This window comes from Chaetomium fimeti, assembly GCF_033439085.1.
Source record: "Chaetomium fimeti strain CBS 168.71 chromosome Unknown B0H64scaffold_1, whole genome shotgun sequence".
NCBI classification, from domain to species: Eukaryota; Fungi; Ascomycota; class Sordariomycetes; order Sordariales; family Chaetomiaceae; genus Chaetomium; species Chaetomium fimeti.
In genome coordinates, this window is record NW_026944329.1 from 899,089 (window position 1) to 918,672 (window position 19,584).

Genomic DNA, 19,584 nt, shown 5'->3' on the forward strand with positions numbered 1-19,584 from the left:
AAGAAACAGTGGGCGAGTGCGGCACTGCGCCGGCCCGGCCAGCCCGTTCCAGGACCTTCTGGGTTGGCCCAAGATGGAACCTTGAGAACCGTAACAGGGTAACTAGGTAGGAAAACGCTGCAAAACTGAGTACGCACCTCGAAGCCCGCAAATATTTGCCAGGGTCAACAGCCAGTAACCCTAAGTACACACTGCCCAACGCAAGCCGAAAGTGGTCTGGAGTCTCGGGGACGGGGCTCGGATTCGATGCCGAGCGGAGCGGGAATGGCTTTTGTCTGAGATCGGGGGCAAGTGATGTGGCGGGTTGGTGGGGTCGGTCAACTGGAAACAAGACCGGCTGTTGGAAGTCTCGCTGGTCGGTGGGCTGCTGTGGCGTTGGCCGTGTAAGTCCACTGGTGGATGTTGGTCGAATTGGAGTCGTCGAGACAGGTCCAGATATTAAAGATAAAATAGACTAAAGGTAGATTAGGTATTGTTTGAAGAACTGCCAGAGCTCTGCTTCCAGACGAGCTCCCAGAGCCGAGAAAGAAATGAAGACGAGGGAATGGACGGTGGGTTGGGTCATCAAGACGAGACTGGGGAGCGGAAAGAACAGTTGCTCGCGTTCAGGCGGTTTAATACCTCGTCGCGGCCACGATGTTTCCCCTGTGAAGGCAGGGGATGGTGAGCGAGGAGGCATGTCCTCCGAAGCTTGTTACAAGGGTGTCGAGCTTCGAGGGGTGCGATCCATCGCCAAAGCATGTACTTCGTACCTCCTCCACGGGTTGGGTGCCGTTCTCCGGGAGATGGCCGCTGGTTTGTCTCCACCACCGTCCCGATGCAACGGCTCAACGTGCCGGCTTATGCGCGGATGTACATACAGACATACTCGAGAGTCGTATGCTTTGCGTGGTGGAGGAGGTTGGGGCCATGCTGGGACGACAAGTCCCCAGCGATGTAACTCGACGGTTTCTCTTTTCGTCGTAAGTCCTCCGAACCTCCCCCGGCTCGCATCATTTCTCAACGTAATAGGGGCCAGCGGCAAACGTGTCCAGCCTCTCACTGGAGCAGGAGCAGGAGCATGTCTGGGCGCTCGGGTATGCGAGTCTCAAAATGTCTCCTCGAAGCCAGGGTCTGGAGGCGAGGAGTTGGGGGACCAGCCGCCAGTGGGATCGACCCAGCGTAACCCCCTGACAGCACAGCGGGAAGCCCTGCAAATCTGCCGCGAGCCGCAACGCTGCGCTGGAGCTCGCGCAACCAAAGCAACCGCATGAGGACCCAGTTTCCCCACCGCGATCCTACGTTGGTCAAAACGTTTGGAACCCTGAGCGGCGAATTCCATGACCTGCCGCTCGGCCGTGTAGACATTCTTTGCAGCATTTATTAGCCCGAGAGATGATGCATTCAACATCTTGGCACAAATCGAGCCGGGGTTCCAGCGGCTTCTCGAATCGAAGCTCTGAGTCTCGCGGTCTCGGGGAACTCGAAGAATGATCAGTGACGGGAGCCGGAGAGCACCCAAGTTGATTACCAGTTGGGGTAGTTATCGACGGTCTCCACTCGCCCGCCCCCATGGCTACACTGGCATGGCTCTGGAACACCCCCACATCCCCAGAACAGCTTCACACGAAAAAGTCACCAGCAAGCGCCAGGTTTCGAGAACCTCTGGTAAAAGCCCCGCTGAAGGAACCTCAGCCGTCCTGGTGTCCTGTTAGATTGCCCGAAAAAAGGCAATGTCACATCGCCAGGATACGGTGTCGGGGAGGAAAGATGAGATGAAACGGGGCCTCAGCTGATGGGGCAATCCTAAACATGGCCATGCAGATGGGCCCACCAACGTTTGAGACGGGTAACACTTTGCTTCCATCATAACACAGAATTCCTAGGCAGAAGGACGTGGTGCCGTAAAAGCTTCGGGAAGTGGCATTGATTGTTTGCTTTGGTGATGGCTCCTGCTGCCCGATGCCGTGCCTTACTGCCGATAGCCGTTGTATAGTCGCTTTGCTGTTCAACATTCGAGGCCGGCGGTGTGCTTCAACCGCCCAGCTCCTTGCTCCGACAAACCGTGTAAGGGTTTTCGTGCACGTTTTGGAAATTTCGCAGCCACGATACGAATGGTTTTCGTCCTTCGAATGGCTTCCGCATCGGGTCCCTCTCCATGAGCTCGTCCAATGCCCACACCCACCGAGTTTGAACATGGAGCTCACCTCGGCGCCTGATTCTTTGAATCGAGTGGGACCAATTCCCACAGCGGCTGTTGGCTCATTTCCAATGAAGATCCGCGGCGACCTTCGATTCCATGGTTGACCGAAGAAACTGCCGCATATCGGTGGCGCTAGCTTCCTCGTCGTCGAGTACCATCGCCGTTCCTTCCTTGGCCGGCCCAGCGCGGCAGCAGATCCCCTTGGCGGTTTCGTAAACATCATCCCACTCCCCGACTGTGAAGTCTCCCTCGCTCTCGGCCAACAGCAGTCCATTGTGAGACGTGAAAGCCAACACATGGACTGACCTCGCCGTTTCGACCTCCCTCGGCGAAGGATCCACTACCGTCTTCTTGGCCCCATCTTGATGCACAACCGCGACAGCGGTGGCGGTTGCTGTTGCCCTCATCGGCACGCCAGCCGAGAGAAGCGCCAGAATGGCCGTTTGCACCAATGCCGGCATGATAGCAAGGTTCTGTCGCAGCGATCAGCAGATGGGTCCCGTCCGTCTCAAGGGGCTTTCGCTCACCAGGCTGGCCTGAACAAGTTTTGTGTTCACATAGTCATTCTCTGGCGAGTCTTCGACCTGCAGCACGATCTGAATGAGGGATCGGGGAAAGTTCTTGACGAGGATGAGCTGGGCGAGCGAAGACTGGAGGAGTGACTCAAGGTGTCGTTCCCGGGTCCCTATATAGCAAAGTTAAGTCAATGAATGAGGAGTCCCTCCTATGACATGCGGTGTGGGCCGGGAACTCTCACCTCCAACCCCTGCCGCTGGTCGTACGATAACTTCGACATGTGCCTCATATGCATGCTCATCCCGCCGCTGGGCCTCAATCGGCCCATTAACCGATGCCGTCAGGGTGTAGCCGGCGTGAGAATATTTCGCAGATCCGTCCGACCGCGGGAGAACCCCAAGTGCGGCCTGTGGCGCTGTTGTTGTTACTGTCATGGTGAGACTGGATTTGCAAGTTGTGATGGGTTTGCAGCTGCCTTTTGGTTCTGCCGTGTGTAGATTTGGAGTTGCTAAAATTCAATGGAGCAGCCCACCAGCAGCCCACCGCTGCAGTTTGCATCGGTTTCTGGGCTGACCTGCAGCAGCGATCGGCCCCGCATTTTAGCGTCCCCGTCTCCAAACAAAGCTTCCATCCCACCTGCAGGGATGCCAGAGCATGGAGCCAAGGAAACCCTCAGTCGACTTCAACTTGCCATCTTCAACCTCACACTTGTAACCCTGACCGTAGGAACATACCATTGCGACAAAAAATCGAGCGATTAGTCCCTGTTATCATACGAGATCCAAACGTTACAAAACATGGCATCAACATCACCCAAAGTGCCCGGGGAGGGAGCCAAACCCCCCGGTTCAGTTGATCCCCCGCGTTTGCCAAGCGGGGGTATTCCTAACCTCAAGGACCGCATCCCGAAATTGGAACCCCGGCGGAGGAAAGCCGAGCCGGCGAACCCGATGCCCGTCCCGGAGACACCATCGGCACCGGCCCGCCCAGACCCGGCAACCATCAACTTCACCATCCCTGCCAGGCGGATCCTCTCGCCACAAGACCACCAGCTCTTCCTGTCCTCCCCAACCTACAATCTCATCCTCTCCTTCATCTTCGGCCTCTCCGAGTCAGTCGTCGACAGGCCCATCTCCTCCGTCAAGGACACCGACCTCTCCCCCACCGTCCAATCCATCCTCACCATCCTAGACGAAGCCGAAGCCCTCTGCGAGGACTCGCCCCCGGACGACCAAGGCGGTTCCCGCTTCGGCAACAAGACCTTCCGGGTCTTCCTCGACAAGGTCAAGCAGCGCGCCCCGGCCTGGCACGCCACCCTTCTCGGCGGGTCCAACCCCGACCCTGCTGCCGCCACCGCCGAGCTCTCGGCCTACCTCTGCCAGTCGTTCGGCAACCGCAGCCGCATCGACTACGGCTCGGGCCACGAGCTCAACTTCGCCATGTGGCTGCTCTGCCTGTACCAACTCTCCCTCCTCCAGCGCAGCGACTTCCCGGCCCTCGCCCTGCGCATATTCACCCGCTACCTCACCGTCATGCGGCGGGTACAAAGCACCTACTACCTGGAACCCGCCGGCTCGCACGGGGTATGGGGCCTGGACGACTACCAATTCCTACCCTTCCTCTTCGGCGCCAGCCAGCTGGCGCACCACGCGGTGGTGACGCCGCGGGCGATCCACCAGGAGCTGATGCTGGAGGAGTACGGGGCCGAGTACCTGTACCTGGGCCAGGTGGCGTTTGTCAACAGCACCAAGACGGTGCGCGGCCTGCGCTGGCACAGCCCCATGCTCGACGACATCAGCAGTGCCCGCGGCTGGGCCAAGATCGAGGGCGGCATGCGCCGCATGTTCGTCAGCGAGGTGCTGGGCAAGCTGCCCGTGATGCAGCATTTCCTGTTTGGGAGCCTGATTCCCGCGGCTGAGGGGATGAGTGAGCCGCCCGAGAGGGGCCCCAAGGAGGAAGAGGGGGAGGATGACGAGGAGGGCGGTGAGGTGGAGGTGTTTGATGATAAGGAGGGGGTGAGGCATGTGCATCAGCCGAGCGGCTGGGGGGATTGCTGCGGGATCAAGGTGCCGAGTAGTCTTGCGGCGGCGGCGGAGATGAAGAAGAGGGGGGGTGGGGAGCAGCTGAGAAGGATACCGTTTGACTAAGAGCATGGTGACTCCCAAGGTAGAAAGGCCTTCTGCTTGCTGAAGCCCGGTCGTCCATGTATTCTTTTGGCCTACTAAAACTACAATTGGTCACCATGAGCCTGGCCAGGCCTAAACGTGACAGCCTACCTAGGTAGTTTTAAAGTCAGACACAGCCGGCTGTAGCTTCGGTGGGATTGGTGCAATAGGTTTCCTCATTGCGCTCAATTAGGTACATAAGATGGCCACAAAACGCACGTTCACCTTCCCCAGACCCGAAGCTCCCAAATAGAATACAATCCCGTGTTGTGGCGACAGCCATGTCGCCGTGATGAATGCCGACGGAGAAGGGTATCAGAACAACGGATTCTCCGCTAAACGCCTGCCAATGTTGACAACCCTTTGCCATAATGCCAAATGAACAAACCGAAAACAAAAACAAGATAAATCTTGGGTGCTGTTACACCCCCCAAGCCGATGGAGCCACTCTATAGGCATACCTCGCGCTCTTGGCTCGTCCGAGTCGTTGAGGATCAAGTACCGCACGTTGCGGCGGTCGGTCTGCCAGATCCCCCATCCTGCACGAATGAATACCCGAGTACCTCAATCCTCCCAGATAGTCTCCAGATCCAGATCTTGCCTCCTCTCGGCGCCACACACACTCCACCGCTTCCTCTTATCGCGCGAACCAAAACCACTCAACGTCCGGCCGCGGATGGGCGCATCCAAACTGCCCCTCCCCTTGGTATCTCCGCCCTCGGCGGCGTCCGCAGCAGCCTTCAGCTGGGCGATCCTCTCCGCCTCTACAGCCGCCTCTTCGGCATCCGGGGAATCCGGTATCGTCTCGAGGCTGGAAATGCTGGGGCTCCTGGATCTGGCAGACGTGGGGGTCGAGGGCACAGAGGAGGACGGGTAGTATCCGTAACTGCCAGAGAGAGAATCGTATGGTCGGTATGACGGGGAGGTGGCAATTGAGGAAGGTGTCGTCGGTGTTCCGCCGGACAGTAAGGCCGGGCTGGAGTGAGAAACCTGACAGAGCGGGGAAGACGGCCTCCGCAGTTTTGGCACCGATGTGATGGGGGTGATCCCCAAAGCTTGGTTGGGGTTGGGCGAGCTGCTCCCCTCTGGTATCTTTCGCTCCTGGTCGAGAACGGAAACGCGGGTCGGTGAGGAAGGAAACCCTTCATCGACCGGCTTTCGCGGGATGCGGATCCGGCTGGGTGACCCGGAGGGGCTTTGTGGGCGGATATGGGGAGAGAATAAAAGGTGGCCTGTGGCGCTTGTGCCGGGCATGGACTGGGTGCGGCCCATGAAAGGCGCCAAACTCGCTGCCGATCGTGATCTGACGTGGTTGCTAGACAACGGAGAAGACGCTCGGGGCCGATGGGGAAGAGCAGGCGGCATCCAGGATGGCGAAATGGGAGAAGACGGGGACGGATCAGTCGATCGGCGGATGGTAGGAGGTTTCCGGAGAGACTCAAACTCGGGAGCGCTGAAAGATGAAGTCGCCGGAAGCCTCAGACTCGGAAGCGGCGACGGTCGAAACTCCTCCATCCTCTCTGTTTCGGGAACCGGCTCCATGTTGACCGAGGTATGAGGTGCGCTCGGGTAACTGGGCCTGTCACGAGGAAGTGTGCATAGGGGGTCGGCGGCGGTTTAATGTATTCGGAATCGCGGAACCTTTTGTCGGCGAGTGAAAGAAGGATGGTCGACCAACGGTTACAAACAGGTTCCGTTTGCAGCTCCGTTTGTAGTTCGAGTCGATGTCGCTGTCCGGGAATGCGAGAATGGACCGTCCACTGTTAGGTGCGGCTGGCAAAAAGTCCACGTGTTAGAATCGTAGAATTCCAGCCGGTCGCTTCTCAAGTTGGTTCCGAAGTCATGGCCGGCGGAAAGGTCGAAAAAAAAAAGTACTTGCAAGAAAAGCTTCCGCAAGAAGTTGGAAGACGGTGAGTCGAGACCTTGATGTGCAGGCAGGTGCTCCTGCCGGATGACCAAAGAAGGGGAACCTCACCACGGTTGGCTGGTTTGCAAGGCTCGTTCCGGAATGCAGGGTCGAGGCGGGGTCTTTATCCGGCAATAGGCGCTAATCGCCAGTGAGAGCCCGCAGTGACGGGGAAGATGTGGGGAGCAAGGCGCTGATTGGGGACGCTAATCATGCGCCGCCGTGTTTTGCATGCGGAACTGTTAGGAGCGAATCCAATCGCCGACAATGGCTCAGGAACTGGGCTCAGCTGCGCTGCGTGCGATGGAGGTTTGGCTTTCTTTTGCAATCAATAGGTAAACAACAACTTCCCAAGTTGCGAGTGTTTTGGCGCATCGCAAACATGGAGTAAGTAACAACCGAGCAGCTCCCAACAAGCCACAACCTGGATAGGTATCACGAGGGGTCAAAGTTGGATGCCGTAAATACCGGGCCTGGACCAAATGCCGCTCCTCTAAATGCCTCTCTCGCCGGGAGTCCGGCTCCTCGGATCACGATCGTCCGCCCGCCGAGTTACTCAGGAGACAGCCTTCCTTCGCCACACCACGCCATCTCACTGTCGATCCAACAGAGCTGGGTGTACGAAGGAGTGATCAAAGATCCCATGAATCCTTGTATGCTTTGATACGAGCTCTTTAACAGACTGTTGCCCCCAGGGCCCTATCACAAAACAACAATTCGTCCAGCCTGTTTGCGACTTCGACAACTCGGCCCCTGTTTCACTCGAAGCTTTGGCCGCATGCAAGCGCCAAGGTCTGGTCCGTGGCTCGCATGTGGATGCGCAATTACGAACGACTCAAGCGCAGGTTTCAAAACGGCCTCGACATCCGGCTGCTTTGCGGATGGCGGATAGGTAGGACGCGGTTCCAGCGTGCCTGGGAAGGCCCCTGTTGACACTTGTCGAGCGAAGTCCAAGACAACTCTCAGAGTCTCGGCATCCACCCGCCACAAGCCGACCGTGCCCACCTAGTAAACCTGCCTATTATTATTGTGTTGAGTCTTGAGAACTGGTCATGCGACCCTTCCTCTCAGCAACAACGCGCGAAGATCTTCGGTCGCAACCAAGATTAGGTGCAGCTCAAGATGGTGTTACGATGCACCTTTTGCAGTTCGTGTATGTATTCAGTACAAGTCAGTTAACTACCGCAGAAGCCATGCATTTTCCATGACCAACGGGGCAGCCCCCCCGGCCCGGATCTCCGCAAACTCGGAGCGACCGGTCGTGCTGATCGCTACCGGAGTCCTTCGGCTTTCGTCCGAAGCTTGGTTGACACCTCGGCTTCACATGTCGGAAGAAATATGACGATGTGTTTGTGAGAAGCTATGGAAGTGAAAACAAGGGCTGGGATTAAACTGCTACCAGACGTGCCAGAACTGGGTGTAGTAGGTTCCTGACTTGGAGCTTGCAATTAGTGTCTTAGTTTATAGGTTACTCAAGCTTTGGTATCTAGTTAACACTTAATAAATGAGTAACAAAACTTCAACTAAAAGTTAACTACAGAAGCAATATACAAATTCTCTCCACGTCATAGACTTTTCTGTAAATGCAAAGAGAAAGGGATGAATATTGTCAGGTGATATTCATCTCATAACGCGTGTCCAAACCTGGCTATGATTTTGTAAATAAATACAGAGAGAAAAGCAGCACTCTGTTTTAAACCAATAAACCTCTAAAAAAAATGGCAATGTGACTCTTTTTGCCACTGATAAAAGAAATAGCAACGTCATTCATTATGAAATTGCTAGTGGAAAGCACTGCAATGCACTGCAAAGACTTAACACATTATCAGACTGCCGACTAACGCGCCAGACCGAGAAATCACAGTGCCAAGGTTCGTCGGTCAATCAGCCATCCGGTGGCGAGCTGGCTCAGCTGGTTTATAGGCAACCAGCGTCTGCCCCATTTGCCATCCACATTCAACGGTTTGCAGCTTTTACATCCAACCCCAGATTCATTCGCTTCATCGCAGCCGGGCTGTCTTTCTTTACTTTATCCCCTTTGTAATGGAATCAAATCTACCCACCCGTATCCATGAGGATATTGACCATCGCCAGTACGAGTGCGTCATCTGCACAGACAAAGTACTGCGCAACTCGGAGGTGTGGTCCTGCTCAAGATGTTGGACAGTGACCCATCTCTACTGCGCACATCAATGGCACACACACCAGAAGCAGGAACGCGAAGAACATCCGGATTATGCCCATCCCAATACCTGGCGGTGTCCAGGCTGCAACTCGAGGCTACGCGATGAGCCTCAGTTTTATTTTTGCTGGTGCGGCAAGGATATCGACCCCAAGCCCATCCCCGGGCTTTCTCCTCACACATGCGGACAGACCTGCTCGAAGTCGAGGGCAGGCTGCCCGCACCGGTGCTCATTGATGTGCCACGCCGGGCCTTGTCCGCCGTGCACATTGATGGGCCCGACGCAGTCTTGCTTCTGCGGCAAACACACCGCAACCCGGAAATGCATCGAAACCGACTATCGAAAGAACTGGAGCTGCCAGGATCGCTGCGGTGATCTGTTGCCCTGCGGAGAGCATAGGTGCACCCGGATTTGCCATTCTGGGCTATGCGGCCCTTGCCAAATACCTACGCTGTCCATATGCTATTGCGGAAAGGAGCAGCGAGTGATGCCCTGCGGCAAACGCGATCCCATGGAGTCGTTCAACCACGGACAAGTCAAGCCGCCATTTACAACCGACGACAGAGAATCCAACCCAGACCAGTTGTTCGAGGGCTCATTCCACTGCGGCAACGTTTGCAACCGACCGTTCCATTGCCAACATCATACCTGTCAAAAGGCATGTCATCCGCAAGGGGTACTGGTCACCCACTGCCCTTTTTCGCCAGAGTTGGTTACCCACTGCCCATGCGGGAAAACCACGCTCTTTGAGGTCCTCGCTTTGGTCCCCGAACATCAGCCCCCCCAGTTTTCGTGTCGGGATCCGCCCCCGCGCTGCAACAAGCCCTGCAATAAGGTTATGGCTTGTGGTCATCTGTGCGTGGACGTATGCCACGCCGGCTCTTGCGCGCCTTGCACCCGGTATACCGACATACCGTGCCGATGCGGGAGGGTAACGACCAAGTCCGCGTGCGATCAAGGCGACGTCGCTCAACCTCATTGCTCCCGCGTTTGCAAAACCCGACTCAACTGTGGGCGGCATGAGTGTGGAGAGCAGTGTTGCCCCGGCGACAAGGCGGCAGCGGAGAGGCGAAGACGGAAGCGGGGCGCCAACGGGGGCTACGAGCCGGAGCATATCTGCCTGCAGGTATGTGGTCGCCAACTCAAGTGCGGCAATCACAGCTGTCAACAGCTCTGCCACAAAGGGCCATGTCCTGTGTGTCCAGAGGCCATCTTCGACGACATCAGCTGCGGCTGTGGACGAACGGTCCTACAACCACCCCAACCCTGCGGGATGCGACCACCGGAGTGCCGCTTCCCTTGCACGAGAGCCCGTCCATGCGGCCATCCGTCTGTTTCGCACCAGTGCCACCTCGACGACACGTCCTGCCCGAAGTGCGTATTCCTTACCAACAAGCCCTGCATTTGCGGCAAGAAGATCCTGGGAAACCAGCCCTGCTGGTTCGAGGAGGGACGGTGCGGTCTTCCATGCGGGAAGAAGCTCAAGTGCGGGGCGCACGAATGCAGGAAAACATGCCACAAGCCTGGGGAGTGTGAGGATGCCGGCATTTCTGGCTCACACTGCCCTCAGCCCTGTGGCAAGGTCCGGAAATCGTGCGAGCATACGTGCACCGACCAGTGCCACGCGCCCGATCCTTGCAAAGAGGACAAGCCGTGCCAATCCACGACGTTCGCGACTTGCCCTTGCCAGCACCGCAAGGAGGAGGTTCAATGCCAGGCTACGAACCTCAGCCCCACGCCCACCGGAGTACCAACCCTCGAGTGCGACGACGAATGTCTGCGGCTCCAGCGGAACCGGAAGCTCGCCGATGCGTTAAAAATCGACCCCAGCACGCATACGGACGACCACATCCCGTACTCCGACGGCACGCTCAAGCTCTTCCGGGAAAACGCCAAGTGGGCACAAGAGCAGGAGCGGGAACTCCGGGTGTTCGCTGCCGCGCCGGAGGAGAAGCGCATCAGGTTCAAGCCCATGCCGGCTTACCAGCGTGCGTTTCTCCACCACCTCGCCGCCGACTTTGGCCTGGACACGGAGAGCCAGGACCCCGGCCCGCACCGCCACGTGTGTGTCTTCAAGACACCGCGGTTCGTGTCCGCCCCGGCGAAGACGCTGGGGCAGTGCCTCCAGATCGCGACCACGGCGGCGAAGCTCCGCACCGGCGCGTCTGCCATCGCCGCCAAGTCTGCACCGGCCAGGGGGGGCGCCGCCGCCGCGGACAGCGAGGGGTGGAGCGCGGTCGCCGGCCGTGGTTCGTGGAGGCAGCGGGGGCCGGCCAACGGGGGGCCGACGAGCGGGCAGCGGCCACGGAACGCGTTCGTGGCACTGGAGGGGTTGGAGATGTAGGGGGAGAGTGAGGGGCGGAGAGGGGGGGCGAGGCAGGGTTGCAGTATTAGCTGCACCAATATTAGTATTAGTTAATCTAATCTAAAAAATAAAAAAATAAAAAATAAAAATATAAACTAATACAAAGCTCAGTAGACCAAAGACTAAACTCAAAAGTCTGCCGTTTGGGATGGTGTTGTTGTGACGTCCGGAACTATGGCACGTGACTCGACTTAAACACGTGAGCTATCGCATACACAGCCCTAACCCTTCTAGCCTTCCCCCAACGCCGCCTCTGTTCTCAACGATGATGGCAGTCCGAAGGGCCCGCCACTTTTGGTATTACCTTAGACCAATGCTAACCAATACTAAGGATCCTAAGTTATGCGCCTTCGCGAGGGCGTGGGAGTCTTGCCATTTACCCGTCGCTTGGATCATCACACTATGTTTGGCTTACAGCCGACACATACGGCACATTCTTCGGGACGCCACACATATTCCGTGTGTTTCGTCTTAGTTGAATGAAAAACGAGAAACCTGCCAAATTCCTAGCGCAGGCCGGGGTATCAAGTGTATCTAGACGAAGCTGGAATGAACCACCCGCCCCCCTTTCCCCCACCCCCGCACCGAACTTCAGACATCATGCAACGAGCAGCCCGTAACCAACCCGAGACACTGTCTCGTCTCCTGCCGTGGCACAACAACATTACAAGCTCATTGCTTCTCTCCATCCGCCACTATCCGGTTCATGAAGTCGACAATGGCCTCAAAGTAGCCCTCCTCGACTACACTCGAGTTATGATCGCCGCCAGGGAGCGGTTTCCAGATCTTGATGGGCGCCTTCGACAGGTCGTGAAGGCGCTTCATGTGGATCGGGCTAGGTCACAGAAGTGTTAGTATGAATGCAGACCAGTGTAAGCACCGGTGGACGACGTACGGTATAAGCTCGTCCTGGAGCCCGCTCAAGAAGAGCGTCGGCACCTTGATGGTGGGTATCAAGGTGTCGCTCGGCCAGACCTGGTGGCACAGGTAGGCCAGGTACTTGGCGGGCGGCATAATAGAAGGAATCAATTTGCGCATGCTCAGGAAAGTATTCTCGAGAATCAAGCCGCTGATATCCGCGGAGGCCTGGTTCTTGGCAACGAGACGGATACCGACAGCACCACCCAAACTCTGCCCGTACACGACGATCTTGTGGTCCCGGGTCTCAGCTCGGTCGCGGAGGTAGTCCAGTGCCGTTTGAGCGTCAATGTTCAGGCCGGACTCGTCAGGTTGGCCGGTCGAGATGCCGTAGCCGCGGTACTCGAGCATGAAGACGTTGCAGCCGGAGGCGGCGATCAGCATGCGTGCAATGGGCAGGCGGTGGCCAATGTTGCCAGCGTTGCCGTGGAACATCAGCACCGTCAGCTTGGAGTTCGGCCCACCGCGAGGACCCCGGATGTAGAAGGCCGATAGCTTTTCGCCATCGTTGGTCGGAATGATAAGCTCCTCGTAGTCTTTGAAGTGAAATTGGCTCGGGCGGGGAACGTCGGTGCGGGCGTTTGCGGGGACGTGGGAGGGATATATCAATGCTCTATAGAGGGATATAGCGTTAGAACCAGGGACATCAAACAGTGGATGATGAGGGTGGCGGATATTAATCACTTTTGTTTAAAGTAGAGGAGAGCTGTTAAGACCGCGGCGACCCCCTAAACAAGAAGAGAAGCGGTTAGCAGGCATGGACACTTCAGCTGCGAGTCGAGGCGGGCAAGGAGAATCTTCCAACTTGCCCCCTGGACCAGTCGGCGCGGTTGGCGGCGCAGCCATTCAGGCACTGGGCGGGATACACAGAGGTGTCGGGGCATACAGTAGAAGCTATCGCAGGCAAGCGCATGTAGCCTGCTGCACTGCTCAACAGCGAGCCAGTCTGCTCCAGGAAAGAATTGCTGGCCGACGGGTCGGGCATGGCGTTGCAGTTGGAAATGTTGGGAAAAGGGCGGTAGGCGGAATATAGCGGCCGGGTGGAGGAACCGCGGTTGGTCAGGGATAAGATTGATTGAGATGGAGAAACGAGACGACCAGGTGCGGATGTGAGCAGGGGGGATGGTGATTTGGGGCCCCCAGCGGTGTCACTTTTGGCGGGAAAGCCTAAAATGCGGAGCTCATGCCCAAAGCTTCCAGGTTCTCGCGCTTCTTGATGCAAGTGCCTGCGTGCTGCTGCAGGGAGAGTTTGGGGAAAGTGCAGTGGTGGAAATTTGAATGCAGGTCGAAATGTCCGCGTTGGAGAGGCGGAGCATGATGTAATCGTCATCCAAGCGGATCGCCCAATTCATTTTCCAATCGGCCCAGGCCCGGCCGATCGCGACGCTTTCTCCTCTGCCGTTCTGTGGCACTTCGGCCCCGGTGGAGGTGGCCCGACTCCGGCCACCAGGCCGAGACGGGAGGAGCGGGCCCACGGGACTGCGATCGACGGGATGAACCGATCAGCTGGGCAGACAAAGTATGGCCGCCTTTCCCAGGGAAGCTTAACTCGATCTTTTGTTACTCAAACTATTGATGAATTCAGGGCGCCGGCCGAGCATTCCAGTCCCGGATGATTTTAGCTCGAGCCCTTCGGTCCGCTGGCATTCCATCCTTCAACCAGCACTTTGCCGCTCAAGAGAGACCAATCCGTTCGATAGCAACGCAATCGGCACAGCTTCGTACTCGCGCGCAACCCCGAGCTCTCGCATTGGATCGTGCCGCGTTCATGCACCCCGTCGACGATTGGGGCGGGCCCATCACACTGACCTTCCTGCCTGCCTCGTGGTACGCTAGGCCCGGGCAGGATCGCGGACCATTCGGCTGGATGCTGTTGCGCAAAGTCTGAAACACGAGACGGGCGGAAGGGGGTTTCCAACACCCATCGGCGTGCATTGGGAGAGACCCAAGACCCCGCGAATGGCGATGCGACAAAGCCGTCGCAGGAGTTTGCAAATCCCTAGCCGCTGCTGAAACGCTCTCGAAGCCCTTGGGGAACATGATTCGTTATGCGCCTACGTTGTCTGCCCGGTTCCTGGCCGAACACTGACAAGAAACAAACCCATTTCCTTCCTTCCATCGACAGGAATCCTGGAGAATGGCAGGAATTCCGACAAGGTGGATGATCCCCCTCAAATGACTTGATTGCTCCGTATGACAAGGTGACAAGGCGAGTTCCGGCCACGGCTGTCGGCAGGTTGCCGGCATTTGCTTCTTTTTATAACTGAGAAGAGGACCGCGCGCTCGCTTGTTCCCCGACCAACGAAGGGCGCCTCAGTTGAGTTTCGTGCAAGGATGGTTGAGTTTGTTGTGCCGCACCTCCCCACTCTTTTGAGCGATCGCGAACTTGTCATTGGCAGTTTGGCCGCTTTCCTGCACCAAGCCGGCTGTCTGATGCACGAATCGGGGCGATGGGTTGCTCCCGCAGTCATCCCGTTCTGGCGGGCGCGACCAGGGGAATGGAGGGGCTGTGGCTCGTTGCTGTGGAGCTTTTGCCTGCATCGGCGCCCAAAATCTCCAACCAAAAAACATCTTCAGCTTCAACTTTCTCCATGGCCACACACCTGGAAAGATCTGCTAGTCACCAAACCCTCCATCCACTAGCCAACTGATCGGAGATCCGGCCAGTTCAAATTCAGACCTACAGAGCTAGCGGGTTTCTTACGCGCCGTTAGCTTCCCCACGATTGCACACGCTGCTGCTAGTCAGCTCCTCCAACTCTCATTCGTGCCCAAAGGCGCAGCAACCCACTTCCAGCTTCTCCAAAGTCTCTCTTTCTCGCTCAGCCGCCCACCCGCCGACGGACGACACACAGCCCCCATATCCTAGCTCTCTGTGCCGCCCATACCACACCCGCCCCGGATCAGAGCTCGCCTCGATCGTTGCCTCATCACGCCGTCCTTCAGAAGCCGGGCAACAACCAACTTCTCTCCCGGCCCAAGGACGATTGGCTGGATCGGGCGCTCCGTCACTGCCATCCAGTTGGAAGGCCAGAACCAGCAGTGAGGCCAGCCCTTGGCAGCCACTGTTGACAACCTACCCGCGTCACTTTCTGCACACTGCGCGCCAATTGGGACGAACCGGGAGTTTGGACGAACCATCCCGCCACCACCATGGTTTCCTTTTCGTGCGAGGTGGGTGGTTCCTTTATTTTCTTATGCCCTCGGAGAGAAGGCTGTCTTTCTCTGGCATGGTCCGTTCCTGGGCGCATTTTATCAGAGACAAGCGCATTCTTGAGCGTCCGCGCCTCAATTCCAACGCTTCCTCGACCCCCCCCCTCCACCCCTCCTTCGCTGGCTGGCTGAGTGGGATGTCCGCACCCCCCTCATGACCACCCCCGAGGGCAATCTTAACTGACATCACACACACCTTTTCTGCACACACCCGCGGGTCACGGCCAACAGGTCACACCCCGGCACACCACCCCTCCATCCCGCACTCCCCTTCCCGTCTGATCAAGTTGATCCTCCCTTCTTTGAGTCTCCTGTCACTCTCCCTGTTTCCTCCCTGCGTTGCCACCAGATCGTCTTCACCATATCATCCGACCCCTCCACACGATCAGCTTGTTGTCTTCAACAGCGTCTAACAATCGCTCTCGCATTTCTTCCGCTTAGGGCTGCGGCGACGTCTTGACCAAAAAGAAGCTCGACCCGCATAGGAACCGCTGTCGCGGCGCAACCTTCACTTGCATCGATTGCATGGTATACTTTCCCGGTACAGAGTACCGTTCGCATACGGTAAGACGGATCCGCTGTCGGTGTTTACATGGCCCCGCTAACGAGTAACGAAGAGTTGCATGACTGAAGCGCAGAAGTACCAAGGTGCCCTTTACCGCGAAAAGAAGGGCCAACCTGCATCATTCCCCGCGCAGAACACGAACGCCAATACAAATCATAACGCCATGGCCCATCCGGCGTATGTCGAAGATGTTGCGGAGGATTACGACTCCTGGCGTGACTACGAACAGCGCAGTGATGACGACGACCAATCCATCGCCGACCCTCTTCCGGAAGCACCGACGCCCCCTTCGGCCCTCGAGCCTGGATCGCCACTTAATGTTTTCAATTTCCTTGTCGCCAACCCGACGCCGACCGCTTCCCACGTTTCTCTCCCAGCCACTGCGCCCATCCAGCTCAACGAGGACACACAACTGGTCCGCTTCGACCCCGAGGCCAGTGGTATGACGGAGACTTGCGAGGACGCCGGTACCATGGTCCGGTATGACAGCGCCCAGGTACCAACCCACTTGGAGACCCCCGCGCCAAAGGCAGCGCGGAAGAAGGTGAAGGACACAGACAAGGACGCCAAGAAGGACAAGAAGCGGAAGAGGTTACACATCGAGACGGATCACATCATGACAGATGCGCCGCCGGTGCTGCATTCAGGATTGACGGGCGGCATGAACCGGTTGATGTCCAGACCCACCGTCTTCCCGCCGTCGCCGGATTACTCTGGCGGTGACGTCGCCGAGACGCCAGCCAGCCCGCTCAAGAAGAGCAAGTCGAGACATCGCGGGTCTAGCCGGGCAACCGAGACCCTAGGTAACAGCCTCATGGCCATGATCGCCGCCAGCTCCAAGCCCAAGCCCTCATCCAAGAAGCGTACCAAGTCAAAGTCCAGCTCGACACCGTCCAAGGCAAAGAAGAAGCGCGGCACCAAGGCCCTCGAGGCGCCACAGGAGCAGAAGCTCCTCGAGTTCAGGCCCGGGTCCAAGGACGGCAAGGAGGAAAACGGTACCATGGTCGTGTACAAACCGCGGGCGGAACACTTCCTCAGCTTTGTCAACAAGGGTCCCGAGAGTGAGCGCGGGTGCAGCGTCAACAAAGCTCTGAAGCGGTTCCATCGCGAGAGGGGTGCGTCGGGTGTGCCGGTGACTAAGCTGATGGAGGAGAAGGAGCTGTGGAGGACCCTGCGGATGAAGAAGAATGACCGCGGGGAGATTGTGCTGTTTTGTATCGATGATGAATGAGCCTCCCGAGTCATCAATAAGTAATGGAAGGAAGGAGTGGCATGTGCATCTTGGGAGGGCATTTGGGAGGCTGGGGGAGAGGGGAATACATCGGATGGGAGTTAATGACGGCATGTGGCATGTCTTTGTTCTTTTTTTCCTTTTCATGATACCTTCTGTCGTGTTTGGGCATGTGGGTATATGTGGGCACGAGTTTACCTTTTGGCTTCTTTCTTTTCATCCCAAGGTGCAAAGTCGCAGACTCATCTTGGCGTTTGTACTCTCGCAATTTCATTTGCCTCGGGGGTGCGTTTTCTGGTTTTGCTTCTCATGCCTCCTCATTTCCGTTCCTTCTAGGGATGGAGTACGGAGGACCTTTTGGTTTGGGTGGACTTGTTTTGGTACACAAGGTGTATTTGGAGGCAATCTGCTGGGACTGATGCCGTGCCTTTAGCATCGGCGTTTCCTTGGGTGGACTGGGAGCGAACTCTAAGCGTATGTCTTGTCGTTCATTACCTTGTACACTACCAGCTGTCACTGGGCCAACACTGGTGCAGCTGGGTTTTTCTTTGTCCTTCTCGTGAGGGAATCGAAGTTCCTAGCTCGGTTTCTCCGACCTCGCTTTGCTGTGTAAAATAGGGCTGGCCTTAATATACATTTGCTCGTCGAACTTGATATCCGGTCTATTCATGAATCATCCCAAGAAGTTTATACAGCCTCGACATTGCGTTCACGATTACACTACTCTAAATTATCTCTCCCTATGCAACCCGCAAAGGCAAAATGTGTTGCACCATCGCCTCCCTCCTACACAACGGACACTCGGGCTTCTCCCTCACCCAGTCCCCAATACACGCCCAGCAAAACACATGCCCACACTGTGTCGCGGACGGGTCCTTCAGCTCCTCCAAGCACAGCGTGCACTTCCTCTGCTGTTCCCCCTTGATCCACCCCATGACCTTCTCGCTCGTCCCCAGATCATACCTCGCTCTCCCGGCCCTCGGAACCGGCGTGTGGGCCATCGCGCCAATCTCCCCCAGACTCCGCTGCGACGAACCACTTCCACCCGCACCACCCCCAAGCAGCTCATTATTACTCGTAAACGCATTCTCGTCCATCGACACATCCACATCCGCCCCCGGCCCAAACGCAGCCCTCTCCCTAAACCCCCCCTCCCCGTCCTCACCACCACCAACCCCCCCCTGCCCCGCAACCGCCAACTGCTCCCGCACATGCATCCACCCCTTCACAAGCATCTGCACCACCAACAACACCCCCAACACCTCATACCCAGCCCTCCCGCCCCCCACCGCGCCCGCAGCCGAGGAACCCACCCCATCCTCCACCCTCCGCGTAAACACGTACCGCAGCCCCCACACGCGCTTCGACAGCGAATAGTACGCGCCCGTGAAGTAAAACACCGCCAGCGCGACGGCCTGCACGTGGGCGCCGCTGGTCAGCGGGCCCAGGTGCGCCAGCAGGTACCGCAGCACGCGGTACTCGGCGCCCGGGCGCCCCGATTTGTCGCGCGCTTCATCACGGCCTTGTTTGGTGAGGGTTGCGAGACGGGATTGTAGGCGCGTGCGGAGGATGGTGCGGAGGCGCGGGAGGGTGCGGCTGGCGAGGTATGGGAGCAGGATCGAGGTGGTGATGTAGCCGGCGCGGAGCGGTAGGGAGGGGAGGAGTGGGCCGGTGGTTGTTGGGGGGGTGGTGGTGTCGGTGTTGGTGTCTGAGGTGTGGTATGCGGGGTGGGGTGCGGCGGGAGGGGCTTCGACTTGCACGAGGTCGCAGTATTCTTCGCCGAGCGTGCGGTTGCCGATGAGGGTGGTCAGGCAGAGGTAGAGGGCGTCGGCGAAGGTGCGGGTTTCGGTGGCCCAGGCGTGGGCGGAGCGGGCGCCGCGCAGGCGTCGGTGGAGGTCGCTGAGCTGGTTGGTCAGCACGCCTTGGAAGTAGGCGTCCTTTTGGTGGGCGCGGATGATGTCTGGCGCGGCGGCGAAGGGGTAAGGGGAGGAGGTGAGCGGTGGAGGCGGGCGTGATGGCGGCGGTTGGGAGGCCATCTTGTGTTGGAGATCAGGCGGGATTTCTGAGGATGAGAGTGCTAGTGTGTTGATTGCATTCAGTAGGTAGGTGGTTCAATGGAAGTCTTGGGTCGCGACGGCGAACGTGGTTGTTGTTGCGACCAGCGCATGCAGGTCGAGGTTCGGCCCGTGCAGATGCTCGGCAAGTTAAACAGCTGCAAGCGGGCTGGACCTCGGGTCACGGATGGGCCTCGCACAGGGATCTGGGCGGTTGCATGGCAGGGGTGCCGGGTCGAGCGAGGTGGACTCGGCGGGGGCCAAGCCTGACGTCGTTCCCCAAATTC

The 19,584-nt window shown here is 57.7% G+C and overlaps 7 protein-coding genes across 7 annotated transcripts; 3 read left to right on the forward strand and 4 right to left on the reverse strand.

Annotated features, from left to right (window-relative positions):
• Positions 1–2,241: 2,241 nt before the first annotated feature.
• On the reverse strand, positions 2,242–3,132 carry B0H64DRAFT_437229 (uncharacterized protein; the record flags this gene model as incomplete). Its single annotated transcript, XM_062806231.1, has 3 exons — positions 2,242–2,655; positions 2,710–2,867; positions 2,940–3,132. 3 exons carry the CDS (start codon positions 3,130–3,132, stop codon positions 2,242–2,244), a joined length of 765 nt encoding a protein of 254 aa, XP_062663554.1.
• A 215-nt stretch (positions 3,133–3,347) lies between these two features.
• Positions 3,348–5,018, forward strand: B0H64DRAFT_379790 (uncharacterized protein). The gene has a single exon (XM_062802694.1). It carries the CDS (start codon positions 3,496–3,498, stop codon positions 4,843–4,845), a length of 1,350 nt encoding a protein of 449 aa, XP_062663555.1. The 5' UTR covers positions 3,348–3,495; the 3' UTR covers positions 4,846–5,018.
• B0H64DRAFT_379793 (uncharacterized protein) lies at positions 5,019–6,844 on the reverse strand. The gene has a single exon (XM_062802695.1). It carries the CDS (start codon positions 6,403–6,405, stop codon positions 5,428–5,430), a length of 978 nt encoding a protein of 325 aa, XP_062663556.1. The 5' UTR covers positions 6,406–6,844; the 3' UTR covers positions 5,019–5,427.
• Positions 6,845–8,664: 1,820 nt separating this feature from the next.
• Positions 8,665–11,314, forward strand: B0H64DRAFT_379796 (uncharacterized protein). The gene has a single exon (XM_062802696.1). The coding sequence runs from the start codon at positions 8,813–8,815 to the stop codon at positions 11,294–11,296; it is 2,484 nt and encodes an 827-aa protein (XP_062663557.1). The 5' UTR covers positions 8,665–8,812; the 3' UTR covers positions 11,297–11,314.
• A 675-nt stretch (positions 11,315–11,989) lies between these two features.
• Positions 11,990–13,220, reverse strand: B0H64DRAFT_414174 (Alpha/Beta hydrolase protein; the record flags this gene model as incomplete). The annotated part of the gene is made up of 4 exons (XM_062805014.1): positions 11,990–12,152; positions 12,213–12,848; positions 12,920–12,963; positions 13,122–13,220. 4 exons carry the CDS (start codon positions 13,218–13,220, stop codon positions 11,990–11,992), a joined length of 942 nt encoding a protein of 313 aa, XP_062663558.1.
• Positions 13,221–15,972: 2,752 nt separating this feature from the next.
• On the forward strand, positions 15,973–17,243 carry B0H64DRAFT_414175 (uncharacterized protein; the record flags this gene model as incomplete). The annotated part of the gene is made up of 2 exons (XM_062805015.1): positions 15,973–16,011; positions 16,065–17,243. 2 exons carry the CDS (start codon positions 15,973–15,975, stop codon positions 17,241–17,243), a joined length of 1,218 nt encoding a protein of 405 aa, XP_062663559.1.
• A 628-nt stretch (positions 17,244–17,871) lies between these two features.
• B0H64DRAFT_428183 (Pex12 amino terminal region-domain-containing protein) lies at positions 17,872–19,568 on the reverse strand. Its single transcript, XM_062805830.1, has one exon. It carries the CDS (start codon positions 19,277–19,279, stop codon positions 17,984–17,986), a length of 1,296 nt encoding a protein of 431 aa, XP_062663560.1. The 5' UTR covers positions 19,280–19,568; the 3' UTR covers positions 17,872–17,983.
• Positions 19,569–19,584: the final 16 nt, after the last annotated feature.